This window comes from Rattus norvegicus, chromosome 7 (genome assembly GCF_021556685.1).
Source record: "Rattus norvegicus strain SHRSP/BbbUtx chromosome 7, alternate assembly SHRSP_T2T, whole genome shotgun sequence".
In the NCBI taxonomy this organism is placed as follows: Eukaryota; Metazoa; Chordata; class Mammalia; order Rodentia; family Muridae; genus Rattus; species Rattus norvegicus.
In genome coordinates this window covers 15,335,109-15,358,782 of record NC_141540.1, presented here as the reverse complement: position 1 = coordinate 15,358,782, position 23,674 = coordinate 15,335,109, and the positions used below count along the sequence as shown (strand labels likewise).

Sequence of the window (23,674 nt, the reverse complement as noted above, 5' to 3'; positions counted from 1 at the left end):
CACTTCCTGGCACGGTGGTTCTTTTCGCTGGAAACCAAGTTCATGGCCTCGTGCTTGAGAAGCCCAGCAGCTTTCTCCAGCACGCTTCAGCCTGTGTCCTTCAGTCCCTAGGCAAGCCGGGTTCACACGCCTGGGTGTCTGTGCATGCACTCACTTTGCCCAGTACCCTCCTCCTCCCGGGGATCACCAATGGCCCCTCAATAAAGCCCTCCAGGTTCCCTGGGATCCCTGAGCTCCAGAACTCCTTTCCCAGATGTTATTCATCTGGAAAATACACAGTGGTGACTTGCCGGTCACCTATATCCCTGCTGTCACCAGAAGTTCTAGTGGATGAGAGGTGCTCAAAGCATCATGGTGGGATGAGTGGATGAGCTGGTACATGGGTAGATGAGGAGGGTGGGCTGAAGGTGGAGTGGGTAGATAAATGGATGGGTGGATGGGTGGATGGGTGGGTGGATGGGTAGATGGGTGGATGGGTGGATGGGTGGACATATGAGTGGCTGGGTAGAAAGACAAGTGTGGATGGGTAAATTAAGAGGTGGATGGGTAGGGTAGACTGATTTAAAAAAAACTTTCTTAAAGATTGATTTATTTATTTAATGTATATGAATACACTGTGGCTGTCTTCAGACACACCAGAAGGACTGTCAGATCCCATTACAGATGGTTGTGAGCCACCATGTGGTTGCTGGGGTTTGAACTCAGGACCTCTGGAAGAGCAGTCAGTGCTCTTCACCGCTGAGCCATCCCTCCAGCCCCTTTAAAACCTACTTTTAATAAGTGTTTCTAAATGTTTTAACCTCTCTTCTTGCCCACTAACCACCAGAAGAAGTGGAAAAGAAATGTTATTAGGGTACCGGGGAAGGAGACATGTTTAGAAAGAGTTCTTTAGAGCAACTCCCATCTGTGTTGTCAGGATATGCACCAGCAGTCCAGTTCAGCAGTGCCAGGATAGCAAACAGGAATCAGCAGCGGTGGTGTGACCTAACAATCAGGCCTCAGACATATCAGCACGAGTCAGCCAGAGTGACAGGACCAGCAGGGACCCCACAGAAAGTCTTCTGCTGTGCCTCTCAATGAAGTTAAGATCAGCAAAGACTTAAGACTGGATCCCTGGGATGGATTACAAAGCCGGCTACGTAAGCCTGTCACCGTCCATTGGGTCCTATTTATACTCTCCCCAAGCATCACGTGTCCTCCATGAGTTTGAATCAGCTGACACCACTCTGCCAATGGCACTGGGTCTGCGAAAGCGGCCAGATCACCACCAGAAGATTTTTAGTGTGTGTGTTTTATAAAGTCACGACAAGCAGTGACCATCGAATAACGACAATATCATCTAACATTGTCCACCGTCTGTTGGGTCCTTTTTAACATCATACATCCTTTTACATGTTTGCTCTAACAAAAACACTTTTTTTAATCTGTGTCAGCTTCGTCGAAACATTTCTTCACACGTCTATGCTAAGGAAAACATCCTTTGACCTGTGTCTGCTTCAGGAAAACACTCCTTTATGCGTCTGTCCCGCTAAAACACCACCTGACACAACTGACTTTCCAAAGAAACCGTGTAAGTTTCCACGGGGGATGGAAGGGTGGGCCGTGGGGATCATGGGGATGGGACTCTGGGCCTTTCTGTGTTCGGAAGAAGAGGGCATCAAAGTGACCTGTAACTCTGACTTTAATGGTGTCTCATGTTTGGAGCAGCTGGAAGCTTTTGCTCCCATGCCATCCCTGACATGTTTCTCTAGAACCACACAAAGGAGCCCAGCCCTCCCCAGGGGCCCCTGTGTTCAGGAATCCCTAGGTGGGGCCCCTAGGAGGTAAGCCACAGTATTTCCAAGAAGGGGCTGGGGAAACACCAAACAAAGAGAGAGGCCCATTTATCTTGGAGTAAAACCAGAGCCTTGTTCACTGTTGGGATACAGGGGCTGGGGTGCTGGGGGAGATCAGACCCCCCACAGACCCATCTAGCCCACTGTGCTGCAGCCCAGGGTCTCCACACGGCTTTCCCCAGCCTCAGCTGTCCACCTGGGAGTCCCTAGCAGGCACAGCGGGCTCACGCTCAACCCTGTGTCTAATGACAGTTGAAGGTCCAGGCAGGCGACAGCTGCGAGGTGCTGACTGGACACCAGACCTCACTGAGGATCCTCCGCCTCCTACTCACCTGGATGCCCTACACGCCAGGCGAGCCCCAGGCTACTCCCCTAGCAGGCATCTGAGACTCAAAAGCACCTTAATCACCCCCAAAAGCAACAGTGCATCTAGGTCCTCAGAGCCCCGCTAAGGCAGGATGTTACTCCTGCCCACACAGAGCCGTCCACGTCACTCTGTGGACACAGCCCGATGTCTCTACCCGCGCCGGGCACCAGAGGCATGGGACCTGCATTTGGATGTCTTTGTTAAAGGCGACTCGGTCTGTCTTTGGTTTATATGGCCTCACCCAAGTTCAGGGTTGGGGCTCAGGTGGGACGAGGGGCTTGAACCCTGACTCTGTCTCACTGGCCCAGCCAGCTGAGCAAGTGCAGCTGGAAATAGGCGGCTTCCTGAGGCTCATGCGGAAGGAGAGGTGGTAACCATTCTGGTTCTCGTGGCTTCAGGGTCTGAGAGAAAGGCTGAGCCCTCGGGGCCACAGCAAGGGCTGACGACTGTCACCTGTGGGCAGAAAGAGGTGAAGTCAGGGTGACCATGACAACAGCCATATCAGTGTCCACTGAACAGAAAGGGTCTCAGCAGTCATGGGCACTCAGCTACCACTGGCCTGGGGCTAAGCTGCTGCTGTGTGTCCCAGGACAACATCGTAATCTTAACCTCTCTGTGCAGGCAAAGATACTAGCCCCGGTGCCTGTCTCAGAACCCTGTGATCTAAGAGATGAGCATTAATTCCATAGCGTCCCCAAGGGTCACTTCTAGGTTCACAAACACCTTTGAGGCTAGAATAGAACCTTTGCCTGGGTGACATGCACTGGGCCCAGCACTGTGCAGAGAGGCATCTGAGAGGTTCACGGGGCCACATCCGCCATGTAAACAGAACAGTTCTGCCTGCAGCCCTGGCCCCCAAGCAGAAGGAATCAATCCAGAAGGGGATAGGAAGGAGGCGTTGTCATGGGGATGAAGAACAACTTGACCTGGCCAGCAGCTCCGGGAAAATTCCATAGCACCCCCCTACTTCCCTCCAATCCAGCCCCCACATCCAGCTGCTGCCTCCTGCCCTCTCCTACCACAGCAGTCTCCCTCCTCCTGCTCTGCCCAGATACCCTGAGGACACCAGTTCTACTTCCCCTTCTCAGTCAACCCTCTGTCCCCTCAACACCAACAGGAAGCCCAAGGCTAAACCAAAGCCACTCTCCACAGAACAGAACACAGTGGGGCCGGCCGGATTCAGACAACATCAATCAAAAAATCTTGAAGGTTGGGGTAGCGGCTTCTAGAGGCGAGGCTTGCTTTTTGGATGATAAAATGTTCTGCAATTAGCTGTTGTGATGGCCGCCCAACACAACGATGCACAGAATGGGTGGATTTCATGACTGTGGATCAGTCTTTAAACACAGGAGCCCTGTGGATGGCAAACGTTGCTGCTGGCTACTACTCACCTGGCTCATGGCTCCCGAGAGACCACTCCCCGCAGATGCAGTTCACTCTCGGCAGCCACGATGGGCAACCCGTTCTTCAGGTGATAGTCTATGAGGTGGCTGATGCTCTCAAACAGCACATCTTTTGTCCGTACCTGTAGACAGAGACTTCAGCCCCCGACCCAGAACACATCCCACGCATCCCACAGGCCACGCCCCCACCAGCTCAGACCTGCTGGTCAGAGGAGGGGACTCCGCCCCAGAACCAACCCCAAGACTCCAGAACCACAGGCCCAATGTACTCGGGTCCCAACGATCGCAGGGCTCCGTGGGGGGGGGGGGGGGCTGACTCAGGAAAGGGCCTGTTGTGCAAGCATGGGGACCTGAGTTTAAACCCCCCAACTCCCATGAGGAACACCTGTGCCAGAGGAACATGGAGGAAGAAACCCGAGTTCAGGCAGTAGGCGGTTTAAAAAATAAGTAGATGAGGGCTAGAGAGGTGGCTCTGCCTTTAAGAGCACTCGCTGCTCTTGCAGAGGTCAGGGGTTCGATTCCCAGCACCCACGGGGAAGGTTCATAACCATCTGTAACTCCAGTCCTCTGGGATCCTCTTCTGGCCTCAGAGGGTACTGCACACAGATGGTACACACCCCATGCACTTAAGATAATAGCAAGAAGAATACATTAGAAAAGAACAGAGCCAGCTGTGGTAGCACACACCTTTAGTCCCAGCACTTGGAGCGCAGAGGCAGCAGGAGATCTGAGTTCGAAGCCAGGCTGATGGTCTACAGAGCAAGTTTCATGCCAGACAGGGCTCCCTACATACACAGAATTTGACTAAGGGGATAGTGGTGATTGATTCTGGAAAGGCCCCGACTTAATAACTTACTTAGAGACCCAGATAAATACACCCCAACTGGCATACTGTGTTGTCAGGAACAAGCACCTTAGGTGGGAGCTCTGAGAGGCTGGAGGGGTGGAAGTATTTCTGCGAACCCCAAAACGCTTTACAAAGCGGAAATTCCTTTAGAAGTTTTCGTTATTGGTTTTTTTTGGTTTTTTTTTTTTTTTTTTTTTTTTTTGGAGCTGGGGACCGAACCCAGGGCCTTGCGCTTGCTAGGCAAGCGCTCTACCACTGAGCTAAATCCCCAACCCCTTCATTATTGTTTTTAGACAATGTTCTCACCCTGGGGTTCCAGGCTATCCTCGAACTTCTAGCAATCCTCCTGCCTCAGCTTTCTAAGTGTTAGGATAACTAGTGTGAGTCACCACCCTTGGTTAAAACATTTTTTTAAACTGGAAAATGTTTTGACAAGGAACCACCTCTTCCATACAAAAGGATCCATTATGTAAAAACATGGCCCCAACCCTGAAGAGCAAAGTGCCCGCTTACCACACCCTCGGGGTCCACCAGCAGCAGGTGCTTGGGCTGCCCCGCGTGCATGCCTGTGAGGACATACTGCCCCGGGTTGGTGATGCTGTCTCTCACAAGGAAGTCCCCATCGGCACGAAGCAGCTTCTCTGCAGCCCGACGGCTCATTCGTCCATGGTACCAGGGCTCCTGCCTCAGTTGCTCCTCTGTGGGTGCAATGGGGGCCCTGCGGGTAGGGGGGCTGGGCCACTGATCCTCCAGAGGGAGTGAGGCTGCAGTAATGCCTGCTGCCACGGAGCACTCGTGCAACTTCAGGGCATCTTCAAAGGGTCCTGTGGGTCATTTTTTTTTCTATTGCTGGGATAGAACCTAGGCCATCAGGCTTGTCAGGTAAGCACACTCCAGAGCCATGTCCCCAGCCCCTCACTGGGGGATTCTAGGTAGAAGCTGCACCCCTGACCATGCCCCCAGCCCCTCACTGGGGGATTCTAGGCAGGGGCTCCACCTCTGACCACGCCCCCAGTCCTTGTTTTACTTTTTGACAAGCTTTCACAAACTTGCCAAAGCTAGCCTTAAATTCTGTCTTCCTCCCTCATTCTCTCATTTAGCTGGAATACAGGTGTTCAGCACAAGCCGGGCCCTGAGAATTTCTAGACCCATCCTGGTATTGGGCACAGCCTCTGCAACCCCAGCCAAGTGCTTATCAGCAAAGTGTACTGGTTCCGCTCACTGTCAAAGCTGTTTTCACAGCTTTCACAGAAGCTGAGGCACACCAGTATTCCCTTCCTCCCACTATTGACCCAGACTCCCCCCTTTGCACTGGCCCCTACCCCATGTATGCCTCACTGCAGACCACATCTATGCCATTGGCTGACTGTTGGTAAGGGAAGGTTGCCTCACATCCAGACCTCTGTGGAGCTGTCACTATAGCCTCAGGACCCTCAAGGGACAGGGAGGAGACAGAAAGTGACACAAATCGGCCCCCAAGTGCCTGACACAGGAGCCCCACCACAACCCTGCCGTCTCCCCTGCTAAGAGCTAAGTGGGAACCCACCTCCCTGTGGAAGTCAGGCAAATGGCTGTCACTCAGGCCCAACCTGCTTTCCCACTGTGAGAAACACTCTCTCACACTCTGCAACCACTGCCACAGTACACAGCAGGCACTCAGTAGGTTACACCACAGTTGTAATGCTAAGAATTACGAGTCTATGGTGCAAGCCAGAGGACCCAAGTTTGATTCCCACCATGCATGTAAAAAGCTGGCACAATGGCGTGTTCCAGTAACTCACACACCGAGGCAATGGGGACAGGAAGATCCCTAGCCTCAAACAGCAGCCAGCCCAGACTAGTTAGTAGTCCCAAGCCACTGAAAGACCCTGGCTCAAATCGACAAGGAGAACTGGCACTGAGCAACAATAGCCAAGGCTGTCTTCTAGCCCCCACATTCTCACACACATACACCAAAGAAATGATGTAACAAGGGATCGACTCTGGGAAGATCTGGCGGAAGAAATTTCTAGCCATCTGGGAGGCCCTGGGAGAGTCAGCACCACACAGTGGCCAGGAAAGGGAGTAGAGCTGACATACAACTATGAGGAGTGTTGCAGACCCTTCTGGAAGGACAGATTAGCCTGGGCGACTAGACTGAGAACACACCAGTTCTCCTCCATCAGGATGGGGTTCTCTAGTGAGTGGGCTACCCTCCAGGTGGGGGCTCCTGGAGGAAAAAGGAAGACCAGCTCTCCCACAGCCACCTGAGACCCTGAGGGCAGATAAAAACAAGCTGGGATCTCCTGGCCAACTAGATGGGAACTGACAGGCCCCACTGACAGGAGTTCACAGAGGCTCTCCTGAGACCATGGGCAGAAGCCAGGCTGCCCACTGACTAGCTTAGGCAGGAAGTCTTCCCCAGTTAACTGAGGTTCACAGCCTGAGCCCCTCGACCTTCCCCCATGCAATCCCAGGTCAGATGGGGACGGGTCACGCACGCATGTCAAACAGGTCCTTCTTGGGGCTGTCCTCAGGCTGCAGAGGTGTCTCGGAGGTGTCCTCAAGCTCCAAAGCGTCCAGGCCCTGGGTGTTGACATACAGGTGTTCCTCGTAGTCATGTGGCCCTCGGGCATCTGCCTGCACGTAGCCATCCCCAGGTGGGACTAGAGAGGACAAATGGTGGTGGGTCAGGCAGAAACCCAGAGGACTTGGGGGCAGGGGAAGCAAGGACAATGAGTCAAATGACCCAGAGGGAGGCAGGAGTGAGCAGGCAAGTCCCCTGTGTCACTCCACAGGCACCAAGCCGAGGCTTCCTGTTGGATTCAAGAGCCACACCGTGCTCCAGCTGGGGACAGAGGCTGGTCACATATGCAAGCTTGAGCCAGAGCCCAGATGTACCACAAGAGGGCAGCTCTCTGGCCAAGGGGGAGAGGGCTGGAGCTCCGGGCTCCAAAGAGCTGGATCCTAACATTGACCCTCTGTTTAAATATTAACAGTTGTGGCTGAGGCCACCGTGTGGCCTGCCTCGTGGCTAGGCTGTTACCACTGTTACTCCTATTTTAAAATCAGAGGCCTCCTCCTCTTTCCATGTGCGTGTGCATGCTTACATCCATGCATGTATCTGTGTACACACAAGGAGAAGCTGAAGGTCAACACGGGGTGTCTTCCTCAATAACTCTTCATCTTTTTTTTTTCTTTTTTTCGGAGCTGGGGACCAAACCCAGGGCCTTGCGCTTGCTAGGCAAGCGCTCTACCACTGAGCTAAATCCCCAACCCCAACTCTTCATCTTTTTAAGACAAGGCCTCTTGCTGAACCCGAAACTGATTACGCTAGAATGGCTGGCCATTGAACCCCAGAGACCCTTCGGTCTCCCCAGTATTAGGACTTCGAACATGGACCACTATGCTCAGCCTTTAGCTCAGTGACAGCAGTCAAACTCACATCTTTGTGTTTTATTTTTCCTTGTACTTTACTCTGAAAGCTCTCAGTCTCCAGTTCACACCCTGCCTAGTCCCACACATCTTCACCCACCCAGGGGTAGCCGGATATCCTGTCCCCTCAGCCTCACCCTCGGGGTCGCTGGGGGTTACATCAACCGAATGAACAACTGACTTCCATTTCTCCCACCTAAGCTCAGCTGAGCGGATTTTTCAGAGCCCAAGGATATTCCGGGTACTTGTCGGAACCCCGGGCAAGAAGTGAGGACTGGAAGGTGCTACTAACTGTGACCAAGCCCTGCCTCACCACGTGCCTTTCTGAAACACTGAGGACGCCACGGCTCTGACCTCCAAGGACCCAGATGTGTCACATAGCCCCCTGTAAAACTGGGAAAGAAGGAGTTTAATCATAAAATGATGGCAGCGAAATGCAAACCCAGGAACTGGCAGAATGTCCCATGCTCAAGGCTAGCTGGTTTGCAGAATGAGACCCTACCTCAAAGGGGTTTTTTTGTTTGTTTATGTTTTAGAAAAAAACAGCCATTTGTGTGTGGTGATGCTCAAAACACAGCGGTAGAGGCAGGAGGACCAAGGGTTCAGTGTCATCCTCACCTACATAATAAATCCAGCCTGGGCTATATGAGACCATATCTCAAAAAATAAAAATCTGACTGAAAGTGAGAGAGTCTGAGAAACCCTGAGATCTGTATGGAGAACACTGACCGGTGGGTGCTGAGGGAGGACCCAGCCAAAGCTACAGCCCTGGGACGGAAGGCTAGTAAGGCACCAAGGGATCCCCGTTCTGTACACAGGGAGCAAGTGTACAGTCCTCACACCAGAGAGGTCCCGTTGCCTGGCAACAGTCATGAAACGATGCCAGGTCTACAGTATGCAGATGTGGGAAGACTCCACAAAGGACGGTGAGCTGGACAAAAATTCAAGTGTGCCAACTGTGTGTGCACTCCCATCTGGACAGACTCAGCAGTAATTCATAAGCAAGGTGCCCGAGTGTGCACAGAGACTTCTGGAAAGCCCCAGAATAATGAGCCACTGGTCAGGGGACAGTAGCAGACAAAGTCTAGCAGGACAGCAATGCCTCCTGGAGTTTAAAAATATGGGAAGCTCAATGTATCCCCAACTGCAGTGACGTCATCACCTGAGGCAATGAAGAGAGAAAGGGGAGGTAGAGCAGGGAGCACAGGGCCTACAGGGCACAGTCACACACAGCTTCACTGGGGACAGTGTAGAGCACACGGCCTTCAGGACAGTCACACACAGAGAGCTTCACTGGGGACAGGGTAGAACGTACAGCCTTCAGGGCACAGTTACATGCAGGGAGGTTCACTGTGAATGGGGCATGGGGTAGAGGGGCCAGGAGGCAGACTCTGTGAGGCTAGAACAACCTACCTGCTCCAGAGGGGCCCATGTCCCAAGGCAAGCCACGGACATCTCTCCAGGCAGGTGACAATCCCTGCAAGAGAGGTGTGGTGACCCTGCTATGTCCCAGGCCTACTTCCCACCCACCCCAATGACAGCTCCACGTCCCCTCTGGCCCCACAGGAGGCTGACCTGTCCAAGGCCCCCAAGTGTTGTCAGCGCACAGGGCTGTGTGACAGCCAGTCTGGAGTCCACCAGCCCGCCCAGGGGTGGCTCCTTTCCTGGAATGCTGTTGTAGTAATCGTGGTCTGCAGTAACCTCACCATCACCCCAGGCCGACTCCTCCAGCCCGGTCAGCCTGAGGGTACAGAGTGAGGCATCTACGTGAGAGTGCTGGGCCCTCCCTTCCCAACCCCCCACCTCCACCTATCAGCCAGGCCTTCCCCCAGGTAACCCTGGTGACAGTAACCCTGATCTACGGGGCCGGAGGTGTGTCCAGAATATTGGCACAACCACCATCAGCTGTTTGTACTAGATCCAATGTCGGAAAAAATGAAGGTGGCACCCCAGATGTAAGACACCCCATTCTCAGCTGCTATCACGAGGCTCATCCCTGAAGAGCACAGAGCCCTTGGTCTAAATGAAGAAATGGAACTGAGGCACACAAGGGGCTGGGTAACAGAGGGCAGACCCAGCCTGTCTTTGGAGGATGCAGCTAGCAGCCTGGCCCAGGAAACCCAGGGCCCCTTTACCTTTCAGGGGGCACGACAGCCTTGGGCGGACTGTGCAGGTATTGCTTGAAGCGCAGCTCAAAGGCTTGCCCCACGGTGCTGATGACACTCTGGGCGAGACCCTCACAGCATTCCAAGATGTGGCAGGCTGGGAAGGTCACAGCGTCGGCACGCCTGTGACCCTTCAGCACAGCCCTGCTCCGGGCCCAGGGCCCTGAGCGCCCTCCACAATCCAAGCTCACCTCTCTGGTTGATGGGGTCCTTGGCCACATAGGCCACGTAATCGGTCATGTCCTAGAGAGATGGGTAGGGGGAGTTAACAGGGTTCAGCTCCCTAGAGGCGCAGAGGACCCAGCAGGCGGGGCCTGGGAAGGCTACAGGGGTACGGGGCACAGAGGTCCGCCCACCCCATCTTACCGTGTCGCCACCGGAGGCGAAGGAAATAGACTGCATGTGATGGTTGGCGATGATCTGTGAGGACAGGAGGCAGGCATGGTCACTGATAGCCCTGGCGGGTGAGCCCCAGTCACAGGAGAGGTGGGGAGGGAGGTGTGTCCTCTCTGACTACTGTCTGTCTAACGCAGCTAAGGCCTGAGAGTCCCACCTCCACATCAAGCCCCCATGAGGACTGGACAGGGACTAAAGAGAGAACAGGAAGCATAGGTCTGGGGGTCACATGGTTGAGTACACACCTAAGTGTAGACATGGAAACACCTTTACACATATAAACACAAACACTCCAAACAGCCTATCCCAGGCTCAGGTTTCCTGATATAGAACAAGTGTGTGTTCACTGGTGTTTATTTACATGGCCCCACCCCATTTGTGGCCTGTCACTCAGGTTCCTAAAGTTGTATAGGGATTTTATTTCCTCGGAATTGAAACACTCCCTCCTGGAGGGAGGAGAGAGGAGGTGTGGGGAGGAGGGCAGAGTGGGGAGGGGAAAGGAGGTGTGGGGAGGAGGGCAGAGTGGGGAGGGGAAAGGAGGTGTGGGGAGGAGGGCAGAGTGGGGAGGGGGGTGTGGGGAGGAGGGAGGAGTGGAGGGGTAGGAGGGAGGAGTTGGGGGAAGAAAGTGGAGAAGGAGGAGGAGTGGAGAGAGGTTCCTAAGATTCAAAATAACAAAACTCAGGAAGCTGAACCTGTGGTCTTTTTTTTTTTTTTTTTTTTTTTTTGGTTCTTTTTTTCGGAGCTGGAGACCGAACCCAGGGTCTTGCACTTCTTAGGCAAGCGCTCTACCGCTGAGCTAAATCCCCAACCCCTGAACCTGTGGTCTTAGTGAGCACATCTTCCCAGCTGAGCCTTCAGCCGGACCCTGGCTCATGGTGAGCCCGACAGCAATGTCCTTCCCACCAGCTGGGAAGCTTGGGCATCGGACGGAGGCCTCTGCTTCAGGCTCTGGTCCCCTCCCCACTGCCGCTGTTCACCCTGTCCCTGGGCTGGTGTCAAGAGTGGTCTCCCTTCTCCACTAACAGCAGCAGCAGCAGGTTTGGGAGACCCTTCCATGCGGTGGACTCCCACTCTTTGGTGGGGCAGAGCCCCCCAAACTTCCAGCTCTCCTGACTCACAAGACAACTGGATTCTGGAGCTGCTACAGGGCGAGATTCACTTCCAGCTGAGCTGCTCAAAAAAGACCCCCTATGCCCAGGGCACCACACCCAACACTATCAACTAAGCCCCAGCCACAAGCGTGTTTCTTTGGCATCAGCCAGAGGCCATGTAAGGTCAGTCTTGTCTCATGTCTGGTGCGAGACGCCTCCTACACGGGCACTGCAGAGCATCGGAGACACGTGAATTAAAGGACCCCTCCCCGCAGGACTGTGTCTGGGGCCCCTTCAGGCTGCCCCTTACAGCTGATACAGTTCCAGCTCAGACTTCCTTGAATTCCAGATCAACCAGGGCAAAGTGAGAATGTGTGCCCACAAATGAGAGACGCAGGCCTGACCCAGGTGAAGGGCTGAGGTCAGTACTGGAAGCCAAGTTCAAGCCAAGCATGGTGGCCTTCATCTCAGCACAGGCAAGCAGGTCTCCGAGTCACAGGACAGGCAAGGCTACATGGTGAGACTGTCTCTCCACACAAACAAGTAGGGTTGAGGTGGAGGTCGGAGTTCAGGTAACCAGAATGGGGATGGTGGATAGAATTGGGATACTGGCTATCGTTGGGGTTAAAGTCTTCCTACAGTCATCTAAGCTGTGTATCCCCCACAGTAAGCCCCTCGGCAGGGGCTGCCCACTCTGCCTCTCACCTCTGTCTTTACAGCGATCACTTCCCCATGAGACCTGGCCATGGCCCCTCTTGATATGACAACTGCTCATCTGGCCCTGGCACTGCCCCCCCAGTGCCTGGCAGAGACTACAACGCCAGTGTCTCTACTCTAGGGACAGACAAGTCCTCTCCCAGGCTCATGTTGTCTTTTCCCAGAGGTGCTTGCCTCTCCTGGGGACCAGCCCAGCATCCTTCTCCTCCCCACCTGCAGGGGGAGCCCACCTTCACGTCCTTCTGATGGGAATGCCAGGTCCCTGGTTGCAACCCACTCCAGCCCAGGTAAACGTCCAGACCACTCCAGACAGATCTGCCCTATCAGTGGCACTGCCTTAGATAAAGGCAAGCAGACCACTCAGATCCCAGCTACTGGGGACTCTGTACCCATGGCGACTCCACACCCTGGGTCCACCCCAGTAGGCATCAGATATTTCTGGGCATTGTAAGGGTTCTCCAGAGATGATAGGCGAGACCTGCTGAGTGGGTGTGGCTGAGGGCTTTGAGGTTGGTGGGGACTGAGGGTGGGGCTGTGGAAGGACATACATATAGGGACATAAGTCTAAGACTGAAGCTGGGTGGTGGTGATGTACACTTTCAGTCCCAGCACTCTAGAGGCAGAAGCAGGTAGATCTCTTGAATTCGAGGGCAGCCTGGTCTACAGAGTGAGTTTCAAGACAGCCAGGGCTACACAGAGAAACCCCATCTTTAAGTATAGGGCTGAAAAGGCTATTGCTGCCTTTTGGGCTTAAAGGATTGCAGCGGGGGGGGGGGGGGGGCGGGGAGGGCGGGGCTGTGGGAGGGGCTGTGGGTGGGGCCGTGGGTGGAACCATGATAAGGATGTGGGCAGGGTAGATGGCAGGGTTGCGGACTGGGCAAAGGTGGGTTATGGGTGAGGGTACCAGAACTGCGGCAGGGTGGTGTGCAGGGTGGAGGGCGGCGGCTCCCACCTGACGGGTAGCGGGAACTGACAAGTTAAGGCCGTCCACAGAGATGTTGACTGAGATGCTCATGCCGGCGAAGCGCAGGTTGCTTTTCCCCAAGATGGAGGCCAGCGCCTTGTTGGGGGCCTGGGAAGGTACAGTGAGCCACCTGCATCAGATGCCTGAGACCAGAGGGGCTCTGGGTAGCCATGGTGTTCCCCTCGGCCTCCCATGACACACACCAGCTCTCTAGGACCACAGCCCACGCCTACCTTCTTCTTCCAGGAGCCTCGGACACCTGGCACAGCCTCGTGGAGCCGATTGATGGCTTCCCTGGGGGAGAAGGAGACCCTACTTAGAAACGGCAGGGCTGACGCTGAGAAATGAGCAATGGGAAGCCAGATGAGATTATCCCTTTGCTTATGAGGCAGAGGCAAGAAGATCATGAATTCAAAGCTAGCCTGAGATACACAGCAAGTTAGAGGCCAATTTAGGGCAGGGTGACAAATTATTTTTTTTTTCTTTTCTTTTTTTCGGAGCTGGGGACCGAACCCAGGGCCTTGCGCTTGCTAGGCAAACGCTCTACCACTGAGCTAAATCCCCAACCCCCAGAGTGACAAATTATTATAAACCTGGTTGTCAGCAGAGATAGGACACAGGGCTGATGGGAAGTGAAGAGTCCTGTGTACCTAGCGTCCAGCATGGATGACTGGACATACAGTATGATCCATCCACTCACTGGGGTATTACTCAGCCCTGAATAGCAACAAGGATCTGATATGTACAACATGAATGTACTCTAAAGACAGTGATCAGCGAGACATTGTGGTTAGTGTTAATTATCAATATGACAAAATGTAGAATCACCTCAGGGGTGAACCTCAGAGAATATCTGTGCGGGATTGTCTTGATGTGTTGAGAGAGAGAGGGCTGTCCACTGTGGGTGGTACCATCCCCTAGGCAGGGGAACCCAGGCTGTGTAAGAGTAGACAAAGCAAAAAAAAAAACAAAGAGTAGACAAAGCAAACAGCATAAACATGTTTACACTAATCCATCTCTCTTTGTTCATTATTATGAATGTGATCACTCGAGCAGATTTAATTTATTATTTATTACAAACTTATTATTATGAGCAGATTCCTTGAGCTTCTGCCTTCCTATAATGCATGGAATGAACTGAATAAATCCTCTAGGTTTTATCACAGAGGCACAAAGAGTGGCTAAGGCAGAGACACAAGGCCACAGAGTGGGACTCCATGCTAAGAAATGCCCAGAGACAGGAAGTGGATTTGTAGCTGCTAGGTAGATTGGAGAGTGGATAACTGCTCATGAGAATAGGGCTTCCTTTTAGGGTGTTGGAATGTTCTAGATCCAATGTTCAGATTAGGTGGTTATAAAATACTATACAGAGATGTGTTAAAGCAAAGAATTGCAGGGGTGGAATGTTGGAACAATAAGTCTACTGTTTTTGCTTGTTTCTTGGGACAGTCTATAGCCTAGGCTAGCATGGTCATGGCTAACCTCCTGCCCGTGGCTCCCAAATGCTGGGACTCTAGGTGTAAGCCAACACACCTGGCTTTGTGTCCTGGATTATAAATTCATGGAGTAAACGAAACCCTTCCTCTCACCCTCCTGAAATCACACCCCACTGGAGGGCAGGCTGAAGGGAAACCGAGTCTGGGGAGTGTCCATCACAGCCAAGAACAACACTCAGGGACAGAGCTGAGAAACAGGCCTGAGGTATGGCCCATGTTGAGCACAGTCAGCCCTCTGACTTCAGGTGCCTGGCAGGTCACCTCCAACCTGCCATGCTACCCTCAAGAGGCCTCATGATGGGCAGGCCACATGAGACCCGGGTTCCCAGACCCATCCCAAGGCCTCACCTCGTCACCTGTGTCCGGGTGTTGAAATCCAGGGAGCGCATAGATCGGAGCACCTCAATGCAGCCCATGTACTGGGGAGAGAGGGGTGGTCAATCAGCAGGCAGAGCCCAGCCCAAAGCTGTCCCTCAGAACACTAGTTCCTCTCTAGGCACCCAGGACTCTTCTCCTGCCCTGGCAGATACAGTCACTGCCCCAGGGACCTTGGCGCTTGATGTCCCAGATGTACCCTCTCCCACCTAGCATTAGGCCCAATCCCAAGGCTCAGTTTCAGTGTCCAAGCTGTGACATTATACGGTGGCATGCATGTTCAATGAGTCCAACCAGCACCCATGTGGTTGGCAAACAATCCAGACAGGGACCATCTGGCTGGCAGAGATGCAAACACCACCATCTGCCCTCCATAGAAACCTCACAGGGCAGAAACCACTGTTCAGTCAGGAGAGCTCTTACCCAGCATGTATTAGGCCCTGGGCTGTATCTCATAAATCTGGTGTGGTGGCACACACCTGTCTTCTGAACACCAGGGTGGATGGAGAGACAGGAGGATCAGAAAGTAAAGGTCACCTTCAGCTACTACGGGGTTCTGAGGCCAACTTGGGGTACAGAGACCCTGCCTCAAAAGAAAAATAAACTTTGTAGACCAGACACACATCTTTGTGGAAAGGAACACACAGTCAGAGGAACATAGGAAGAAGACCAAAGTGGAACCTTTAGCATGTCCACCACCTAACTTCCAAGCTGGAAGGGAAGCCAGAATTGGGGTGCACACCTGTCATCCCAGCATTCAGGAAGGAAAGGGGGAATGCAGCTAGAAAAGGAATCATGCGTAGGTGCACACACGAGACTTCAGAGCACCAGGCACTGCAGCTGGATTACAGGCAGTTGGCAGCCAAGCAGCCGTGGGAGCCGGGAACCAGGTGCAGGTCCCTCTGCAGGAGCAGGAAGAGCTCAGAGCAACCCATCACGGCGTCTCCCGGCCTGTCGCTGCTCTATGTTTCTTTCATTAATTTATTTTGGCATCCTGCTTGTCGTAGAGGCTAGCCCCAATCTCCTGAGCTTGGAAGATTCTGCAGCTTCCCCATTCTCCAGAGTGACAGGACAATGTATGCACCACCATACACAGCTTAATTTGTAATTTTATGTCATTTATTCACATAGGTTGTTTGGGGGACAGGAGCTCCTGTAGCCCTGGCTGGCCTCAAGTGCACTACATAACGAGGTATGACTCTGGATTCTCCTGCCTCCACCTCCAAGCACTGGGACTGCAGCCATGTATCATCAAGACCTGCTCTCAATTAAAAGTAAGAAGATTGGTGCATATTACGTTTTCACCCTCGGCCCACCTGCCCTGTGCCATGTGGGAAGAGGAGCCTGGCTGAGGCCCCTTCTGTTCTGCACCCTTCCAGCACAGCACCCACCACCCCTGCTCAGCTCTTGCAACCCCTGCCCTGACGCTGGTGGTACAGGATCCCCCCACTCCCAGCAGGAATCAGTTCCACAGTCACGCGGAGCGTCCTGTGACAGCTGAATTCACTCAAAGCAAACAAACAGCTTTGCGGCCCAAGTAGATACCCTCGTGTGGGCCACGTGGACGCTAAGATCTGCTGACGCTCTCTGGAAGTTAATATTAACAACAGCTGCCCCCTGCTCGGAGAGGCTGAATGCAGAGAATGTGGCCAGCCATTGTAAAGAGACGAGTTATTTTTATGAATTCACATGAAATGATTTCCAAATGCTGCTGGATAACATGTGGGAAGAGGGAGTCATCGTGAGATCATCCAAGTGACTCAACGCCAAGGAACACGTGATGCATGCTCACACACAGCAGACCCACGGGTGGATCCAACAGTCAGGGGTGACAATATGTCACCCGTGTGACACATCACCCCTGTGATGACTTTGCCGACATGATATCAGCAGAGGGAACAGGGTCTCGGAAGCACACAGGCCTCGGATGCGTCCCTGGTAGTTATCTGAGGTGACTGTCCAGGGTACAAGGTCAGGAGCCCAGGAAGGGACCTAAGTCCCAAGCCAGGTTGCTCACCATGCAAAGGGTACAAGGCACTCAGGCCACGCCAGGTCAGAGCCAGCAGAAAGGACAGTCTGTGCTTCACATCACAGACCTGTGGGGCAGTGACCAAGGGAAAGGAGCCGTAAGGGAGGAGCCAAGCAGATGGAGCAGCAGCCATGTCAGAAGTGAGAGTCTGAGTATGGCCGGGACAGAGACCAAGTAGAAGAGACAAATGAAGGCTAGTAAGCTAAGGCCACCCAACCCTGCTATCGCCATATTACAGGGCTCATTCATTCTAAACGGAAGACGTAAGGGGAGCTACAGACAGAAGTGAGTTGAGCCTCACCTATGGGATGGGTGGGTGGATGGGTAGGTAAGTGGGTGGGTGGGTGGGTGGATGGATGGGTGGATGGGTGGGTGGACGGACAGACAGGTGGATGGGTGGGTGGATGGGTGGATGGGTGGGTGGATGGACGTACGGACGGACAGGTGGATGGGTGGATGGATGGATGGATGGGTAGGTAAGTGGGTGGATGGGTGGATGGGTGGATGGGTGGGTGGATGGGTGGGTGGATGGGTGGGTGGACGGACAGACAGGTGGATGGGTGGGTGGATGGGTGGATGGGTGGGTGGATGGATGGGTGGATGGACGGACAGACAGGTGGATGGGTGGGTGGATGGGTGGATGGGTGGGTGGATGGACGGACGGACAGGTGGATGGGTGGATGGATGGATGGGTAGGTAAGTGGGTGGATGGGTGGATGGGTGGGTGGATGGGTGGATGGGTGGGTGGATGGATGGACGGACAGACAGGTGGATGGGTGGATGGATGGGTAGGTAAGTGGGTGGATGGGTGGATGAGTGGATGAGTGGATGGGTGGATGGGTGGGTGGATGGGTGGATGGGTGGATGGATGGATGGGTGGGTGGATGGGTGGGTGGATGAATAGATGGGTGGGTGGGGGATAGATGATGGATGATGGGTGGATGGGTGAGTAGGTGAGTGGGTAGGTAGGTAGGTGACTGGTGGCTGATGGAAAACTTGTCCATCAATAAAGAAGAGGAACAGGTGAATGGAGAGCAATGTGGACTCTGATCGCCATGTCTCACTATATGGTACCTCAGAGAGCATCAGCCAGGTTCCCTGCTTTGAAAGAGCCCAGTTGCTCCCATATCCCCCGTTCCTGGCCTGTCTCTGTCAGTGACAATACCCCCAGTGATCAGAGTGAGACATGTTGTGGGGACTTCAGGCCACACTCTGCTCATCGGAGTTTGCATGGCCAGAGACAGATGTGGAACCTCTGACAAACACGATGGTAAAGCCGAGGGAAGGAAGGGGTCTTCTCCAACCTGAGGGGTTGGGTACACAAACAATGCCTGATGCTGTAACTGCAGCCCCACGATGCCCCCCAGGGATCAACATGAGAACAGTGCTCTGGGGGCCTCGGGAGCTGATGGCTCAGTGAGTAATGTGCTTGCCATGCAAGCGTGAGGACCTGAGTTCAGATCCCCAGCACCCACATAAAAAGTGGGGCACTGTAGCACACACTGATAATCAGGGACAGACAGAAGCATTCCTGGGACTTGCTGGCTGGCTGGTCTCACCAATTGGTGAGCTATTGGCCAGTTGAGAGAACATGTACACGCACACACGCATGCACTTGAGCACACGCACTGAGGGGAGGAGGGGACAGAACAAGCAACCACATCAATCACAGTCACTGTCAGCTGCCATGCAGCAGGACCCAAATGTGCAAGGACCCTAGTCCGGTATGGTTCCAGAGCCACAAGGCCCTGTGCTGCCTGGTCGGTCAGGGAAAGTACCGTGAACATGGCCCACAGGAAATTAAGCCACTAGTAGAGGAGCTAGCCACAGACAGCCAAAGAGTGGGTCTCCAGGGACAATATGATAATTCCTACAAGGATAGGACTTAGAACACCAGAAATACTGCCATTCACATTCTAGAGGCCAAAGACCAGGACCCAGGTCTGCTGGTAGTGAGGGGCCTCTGGAGGCTTCACAGAGACCCTCCTGCCTCTCCCAGGCATCCAGTGGCCACAGTCCTCTAGTCCTTTGGCTTGAACTATCACAGCCTCCTTCCCCGGGTCTTCCTATGGGATTTCTAAGGACAGCAGCCATTAGATTTCCTTTCCTGATCCACACCCATCTCCACTGACTACAACTGCAGACACTGGTGCCCCAGTGTGGCTGCATTCTGGAGTACCAGGCAGGCATGAATTTGGAGGGAGCCCTCTCACCCCCATACAAATGCCCACTTATATCTCACTATTTTAGCATCCCTGACCCGTCAGGACCTGCGGTCTTCCCATGGGCTGTCTTCTTGTATATTTATTGTCTGTTTCTCCCACTGCGCCTGAAGCCTGTGTGTCCTCCACAAGGTTAGTATTCCACAATGGCTGGAATTCCAAACGCCACACTGCTTACACCTCAACATGGAGAGTCCCAACAATGACAGTATCCGGATTCTCACCATGCATCCACCAGACAGAACGGGGACCTGGAAGGATTGGGTATGTGACAGCCAACTGCAGCATCGATGGGGTACAGTGTGACACCAGAACCCAGAAACACCAAACCATTAGGACACAGGAGAAAGGGGACACAAGCCAGACCCAGAATGTATTGTCTACAGAGTGTCGTCTACCCAGATCCTGAATGTGCATGGGCCCAGAAGCTAGAGGAAGACCTAATGGGCAGACATTGCCCAGAGACATGACCCGGGCAATCACCCAGAGGATTCAGTGTCAAGGCAGCAGTGCCCAGGGGTTATCAGTTATCAGGGATACTGCAACAAAGTACCACAGACAGGACGGACAGAACACTACAGGAGTCTCTTATCACTCCCTTCTGGAGGCTGCTCTGTGCAGATAGCACTCTCCCCTCTGAGGCTCCACAGAAGGTCGCCTTCTTCCTGCATATGGGAGCTCTCAGAGTGACCCTTGGCTTGCAGCTTGTCTTTTGTTCCAGCCTCTACCTCTTCTCTTAGCTGTTGTCTTGTGACAAGGTCTCACATAGCCCAGGCTAGCCTCAAACTCACCTCTAACCAAGGATAACCTTGAATTCTTAATCCCCCTGCCTCCACCTTCCCAGTACTGGGATGACAGGGTGTGTGCCAACACTCCTGGCCCCACTTGCGTCTTGGCTTTTATGTCTCAGTCATTGCAAGACTCCTGTACAACCTCACCTGAATTCATCGCACCTACAACAAACCTACTTGTAGATGCTCTTTGCTACTCTGTGGGTTCCTTTTCCCACCTTTTATGACCCCCTTCATCCCCTACAACAAGATAGGAGAGAAAGAAAGATAGAAAATGGGCTGGAGAGATGGCTCAGTGGTTAGGAGCACTGACTGCTCTTCCAGAGGTCCTGAGTTCAATTCCCAGCAACCACGTGGTGGCTCACAGCCATCTGTAATGAGATCTGATGCCCTCTTCTGGTGTGTCTGAAGACAGCTACAGTGTACTTATATAATAAATAAAATATTTTTTAAAAAAAGATAGAAAATAGAGAGAGATAGATGTCCCTGAATCTAACCTCTTTGCTTTTGTTTGCTTTGAGCATGACTACGCAAACACAGTAACCAACCCCCCTGAACAACCGCCAACCCAGCCTCTTAGGGCACAGCCTCTGAAGAGTTCCCAGAATTCCAAACATTGCACAATCGCAGAAACTGTCTTCAGCTGGCAAAAACCCGCCTCTGCTAGAGCACGAGGCAAATCACAGTCAGCTGCTGCGGACAGTCTGAAGCAGCCCCTCATCCCAACAGCCAACATTAAAACAACAGCACATTCTTATATTTCTGTGTTTTTAAAAAAACCAAAATCCCAAAATTGTCGCTATACGTTTTTCCTTTTTTGTTTCTTCTTGTCTTTCTTCTTGTTTATAAACAGATCTAGAACCTGCTATGTAGATCAGGTTGGCCTCAAACTCATACAGATCCTCCATCCTTGACTTTCCAAGTGCAGGGACTAAAAGTGTGCACCACCATGCCTTCCTTCTTTGTCTGGCTATGTAGCCCAAGCTGGCCTGAACTCGTGGCGATCCTCCTGCTCCAGCCTCCTGACTGCTGGGACTACAGGTGTGCTCCACTAAATGCACTTCAAAATAAGGTCCTATCTGTCGATCCCCAAGACAAAGAATATTGGAGGCTCAACGGAGCCCAGGGAAGGGAGAAGGAACATGGTGGACCCTGGTGGGGAAAACAAGGGCACACGGAGAGATACACCCTCTCCACATCCCGGTCCAGGACATCCAGCAAAGAGCATTCTGAGATCACTTGTCATCTCATAAACAGTGGTGGGCAGGAAGCCAGACGAGAGTGCCTAAAGTGAGCATCACACAGCAGCTTACTTTCAAGTGACTGATTACACTGCACACACACAGGGGTAGGTGCTTTCAGAAGATAAAATGTCCCCTGTGGCTTGAGGGCATGTGGTCGACCATCCCCCACACCTTAACCCTTGCAAAGGTCACAATTAAAACCTGGGTAGAGGCTTGGGGCTGGTTCTCAGCAGTCACTGAGCTCCCCTAGCATAAATAGGACTGAGCTCCATCCCCAGCATCATATAGACAGGGTGTGGCGGTGCGTGGCTGCCATCCTGGCTCAGGAATTCAAGGTTATCCTCAGCTACATAGTGACTTCCAGGCCAGCCTGAGCTACATGAGACCCTGTTTTAAAAACAAAAGTAAAGAATAAAGGTCTGGAAGTGGTGACACACATCTAACATTCCAATATTTGGGGAGGCTGATAAGGCAGAATGATGGCCCGCAGTTGGAGATCGCAGTCATCTATCCAAAACCCCACAACCGCCTTCCACCTCCGCCAAAATAAAGGAGATAAACACAGCCGGCCCCTTCTCTTCATCCGCTCTGGTGTGGAATCTTGGATCCCCACTGTATCGCTGCAAAGTTGCTTTCTCCGGGGTGAGGGGACCCTCGGCTACCTAGTCCTCACCTTATGGACCGTCCCACCCAACAGCAAGGGGGGGGGGGCAAGCCTGCGCATGCGTGTGTCCCCTCTCCACCTGCGCCCTCTCCCCGCCCCTCCCCACGTGACGCCGTGGGAACCCAGACCCCAGCGCTTGCGAGTGGGGGCGGCCGAGAAGCGCGCGCACTGGATACCGGGTTCCTGGGTGATGTGGAGAGATCACTTGGCTCTCGGGGTCTGAGAGACCAAACTGGGGGTGGGGCGGTCCCCGACCGCGCCGCGCCGGGAAGGAGGCTGGGCGCACTCACCCGAACGATGTAAGAGACCCCGGGCCCCAGGACCCTCGCATCGGGGTGCAGCCAGCCGTGCGCGGGCTTGTGAATGAAGCCGCCCTTGCGCACCCACTCGTCGGCGACGTCGGGAGTTCCCCGCGCGCCCCGCGACCCCGAGCCCCGGCAGCGGCCGAGAGCTGGTAGCGGACAGGGCGCGGCACAGCGCGGTTCGCAGGCACCCAGCACGGCGGCCAGCGCGGGGACCCCAGGCTCGGGCTGCGCCTCTGCCGCCCCCGCCACGCGCGCAGCCGCCGGACCGCGGCCCAGGAAGCTACCGGGCGCCGCGAACTTCCACTGCGGCATGCGCGGTAGCAGCGCGCAGAAGGTGGTGGGCGCCTCGGGCTCGGGGGCCGCGCGGCCACCGGGACCCTGCGTCATGGCCGCGGCCGCCGAGGAACCCCGGCTGAGCCTGGCCGGGAGCCGTGCGCTCCTCCCCGCCGAGTGATGTCACCGCTCCGCGCAGCGCGCAGCCGCGGGGGGCTACGCTCCTGGGACCCCGACCCTGCTCTGGCAGCGCCGCCCCCGACCCGGCGAAGCCTGCCGGGGCTCCGCGAGGAGCTGTCCAGTCAAGCTCTGACCGATGGGGAAACTGAGGCCAGGGGTCGCAGACACGGGGCGGGGCGCAATTCTCCAACTTTCAAGTCTCCGCCTTCGCTCCAGCAGCATCCTATCCTCCCTTCTTTCCTTCTAAATGGAGAAACTGAGGCCTGGAGTCGCAGGTGCAAGGAGTGATCCTCTAACCTCAAGGTCACCCTTCACCACCGCTCCAGCAACATCCTGCTCTTCTTTATTTCTAAATTGGGAAACTGAGGCCTGGCTTTGTAGAGAGAGGATGAGACAGCATCCTCTGGCCCCTAAATCCTCCCCTAAACCACTGTTCCACTGTGTTTCCTTTACTAAATAGGGATACAGCAGTAGCTCAATGAGGAAACCGAGGGCTAGGGTAAGGATAAGGCACAATAGGGCATTTGAGGTCTAGGTGGTTGAGGCAGGATGAGACTGTCCCGGTCCTTGACATTTTCATATCCTACCCAACTTTACTTCTAAATGGGGTCCAGATAGGGCCTGAGGCAGGGCAGAGGCTGGGGTTCAGGACAAGAGAATCTCAAACTCAGAACCCCCCACCCCGAACCTACTTTACTGGTTAGTGGGAAAACTGAGTCCTGGAGCAGGGCCGAGGCTTAAAGGGAAACTGAGGCCAGGAAGTGAAGCAAGTGCCCAGGACACCGCGAGTGGGGCTGCGTTTGGACAGGTCTAAAGCCGCTTCTGCTGGCTCCTGGCCTGTTTCCTGGGCTGTAAGCAAAGGACACCCATCGGTTCTTTGGGTTCCTATTGGAACC

General features: G+C 53.9%; 1 protein-coding gene and 1 long non-coding RNA gene across 2 annotated transcripts; one reads left to right on the top strand and one right to left on the bottom strand.

The window, feature by feature from the left end:
* Positions 1-545: 545 nt before the first annotated feature.
* On the bottom strand, positions 546-22,781 carry Shc2 (SHC adaptor protein 2). Its single transcript, NM_001108065.1, is given in 13 exon segments — positions 546-2,655; positions 3,594-3,727; positions 4,966-5,276; positions 6,933-7,097; positions 9,280-9,343; positions 9,442-9,607; positions 10,002-10,128; positions 10,223-10,274; positions 10,398-10,451; positions 13,188-13,307; positions 13,433-13,493; positions 15,044-15,114; positions 22,311-22,781. Coding segments are annotated over 12 exon segments (1,722 nt in total). The 5' UTR covers positions 22,713-22,781; the 3' UTR covers positions 546-2,655; positions 3,594-3,598.
* LOC148004455 (uncharacterized) lies at positions 17,161-20,608 on the top strand. Its single transcript, XR_015624433.1, has 2 exons — positions 17,161-17,384; positions 19,454-20,608. It is a non-coding gene; the product is annotated as an uncharacterized LOC148004455 (long non-coding RNA).
* Positions 22,782-23,674: the final 893 nt, after the last annotated feature.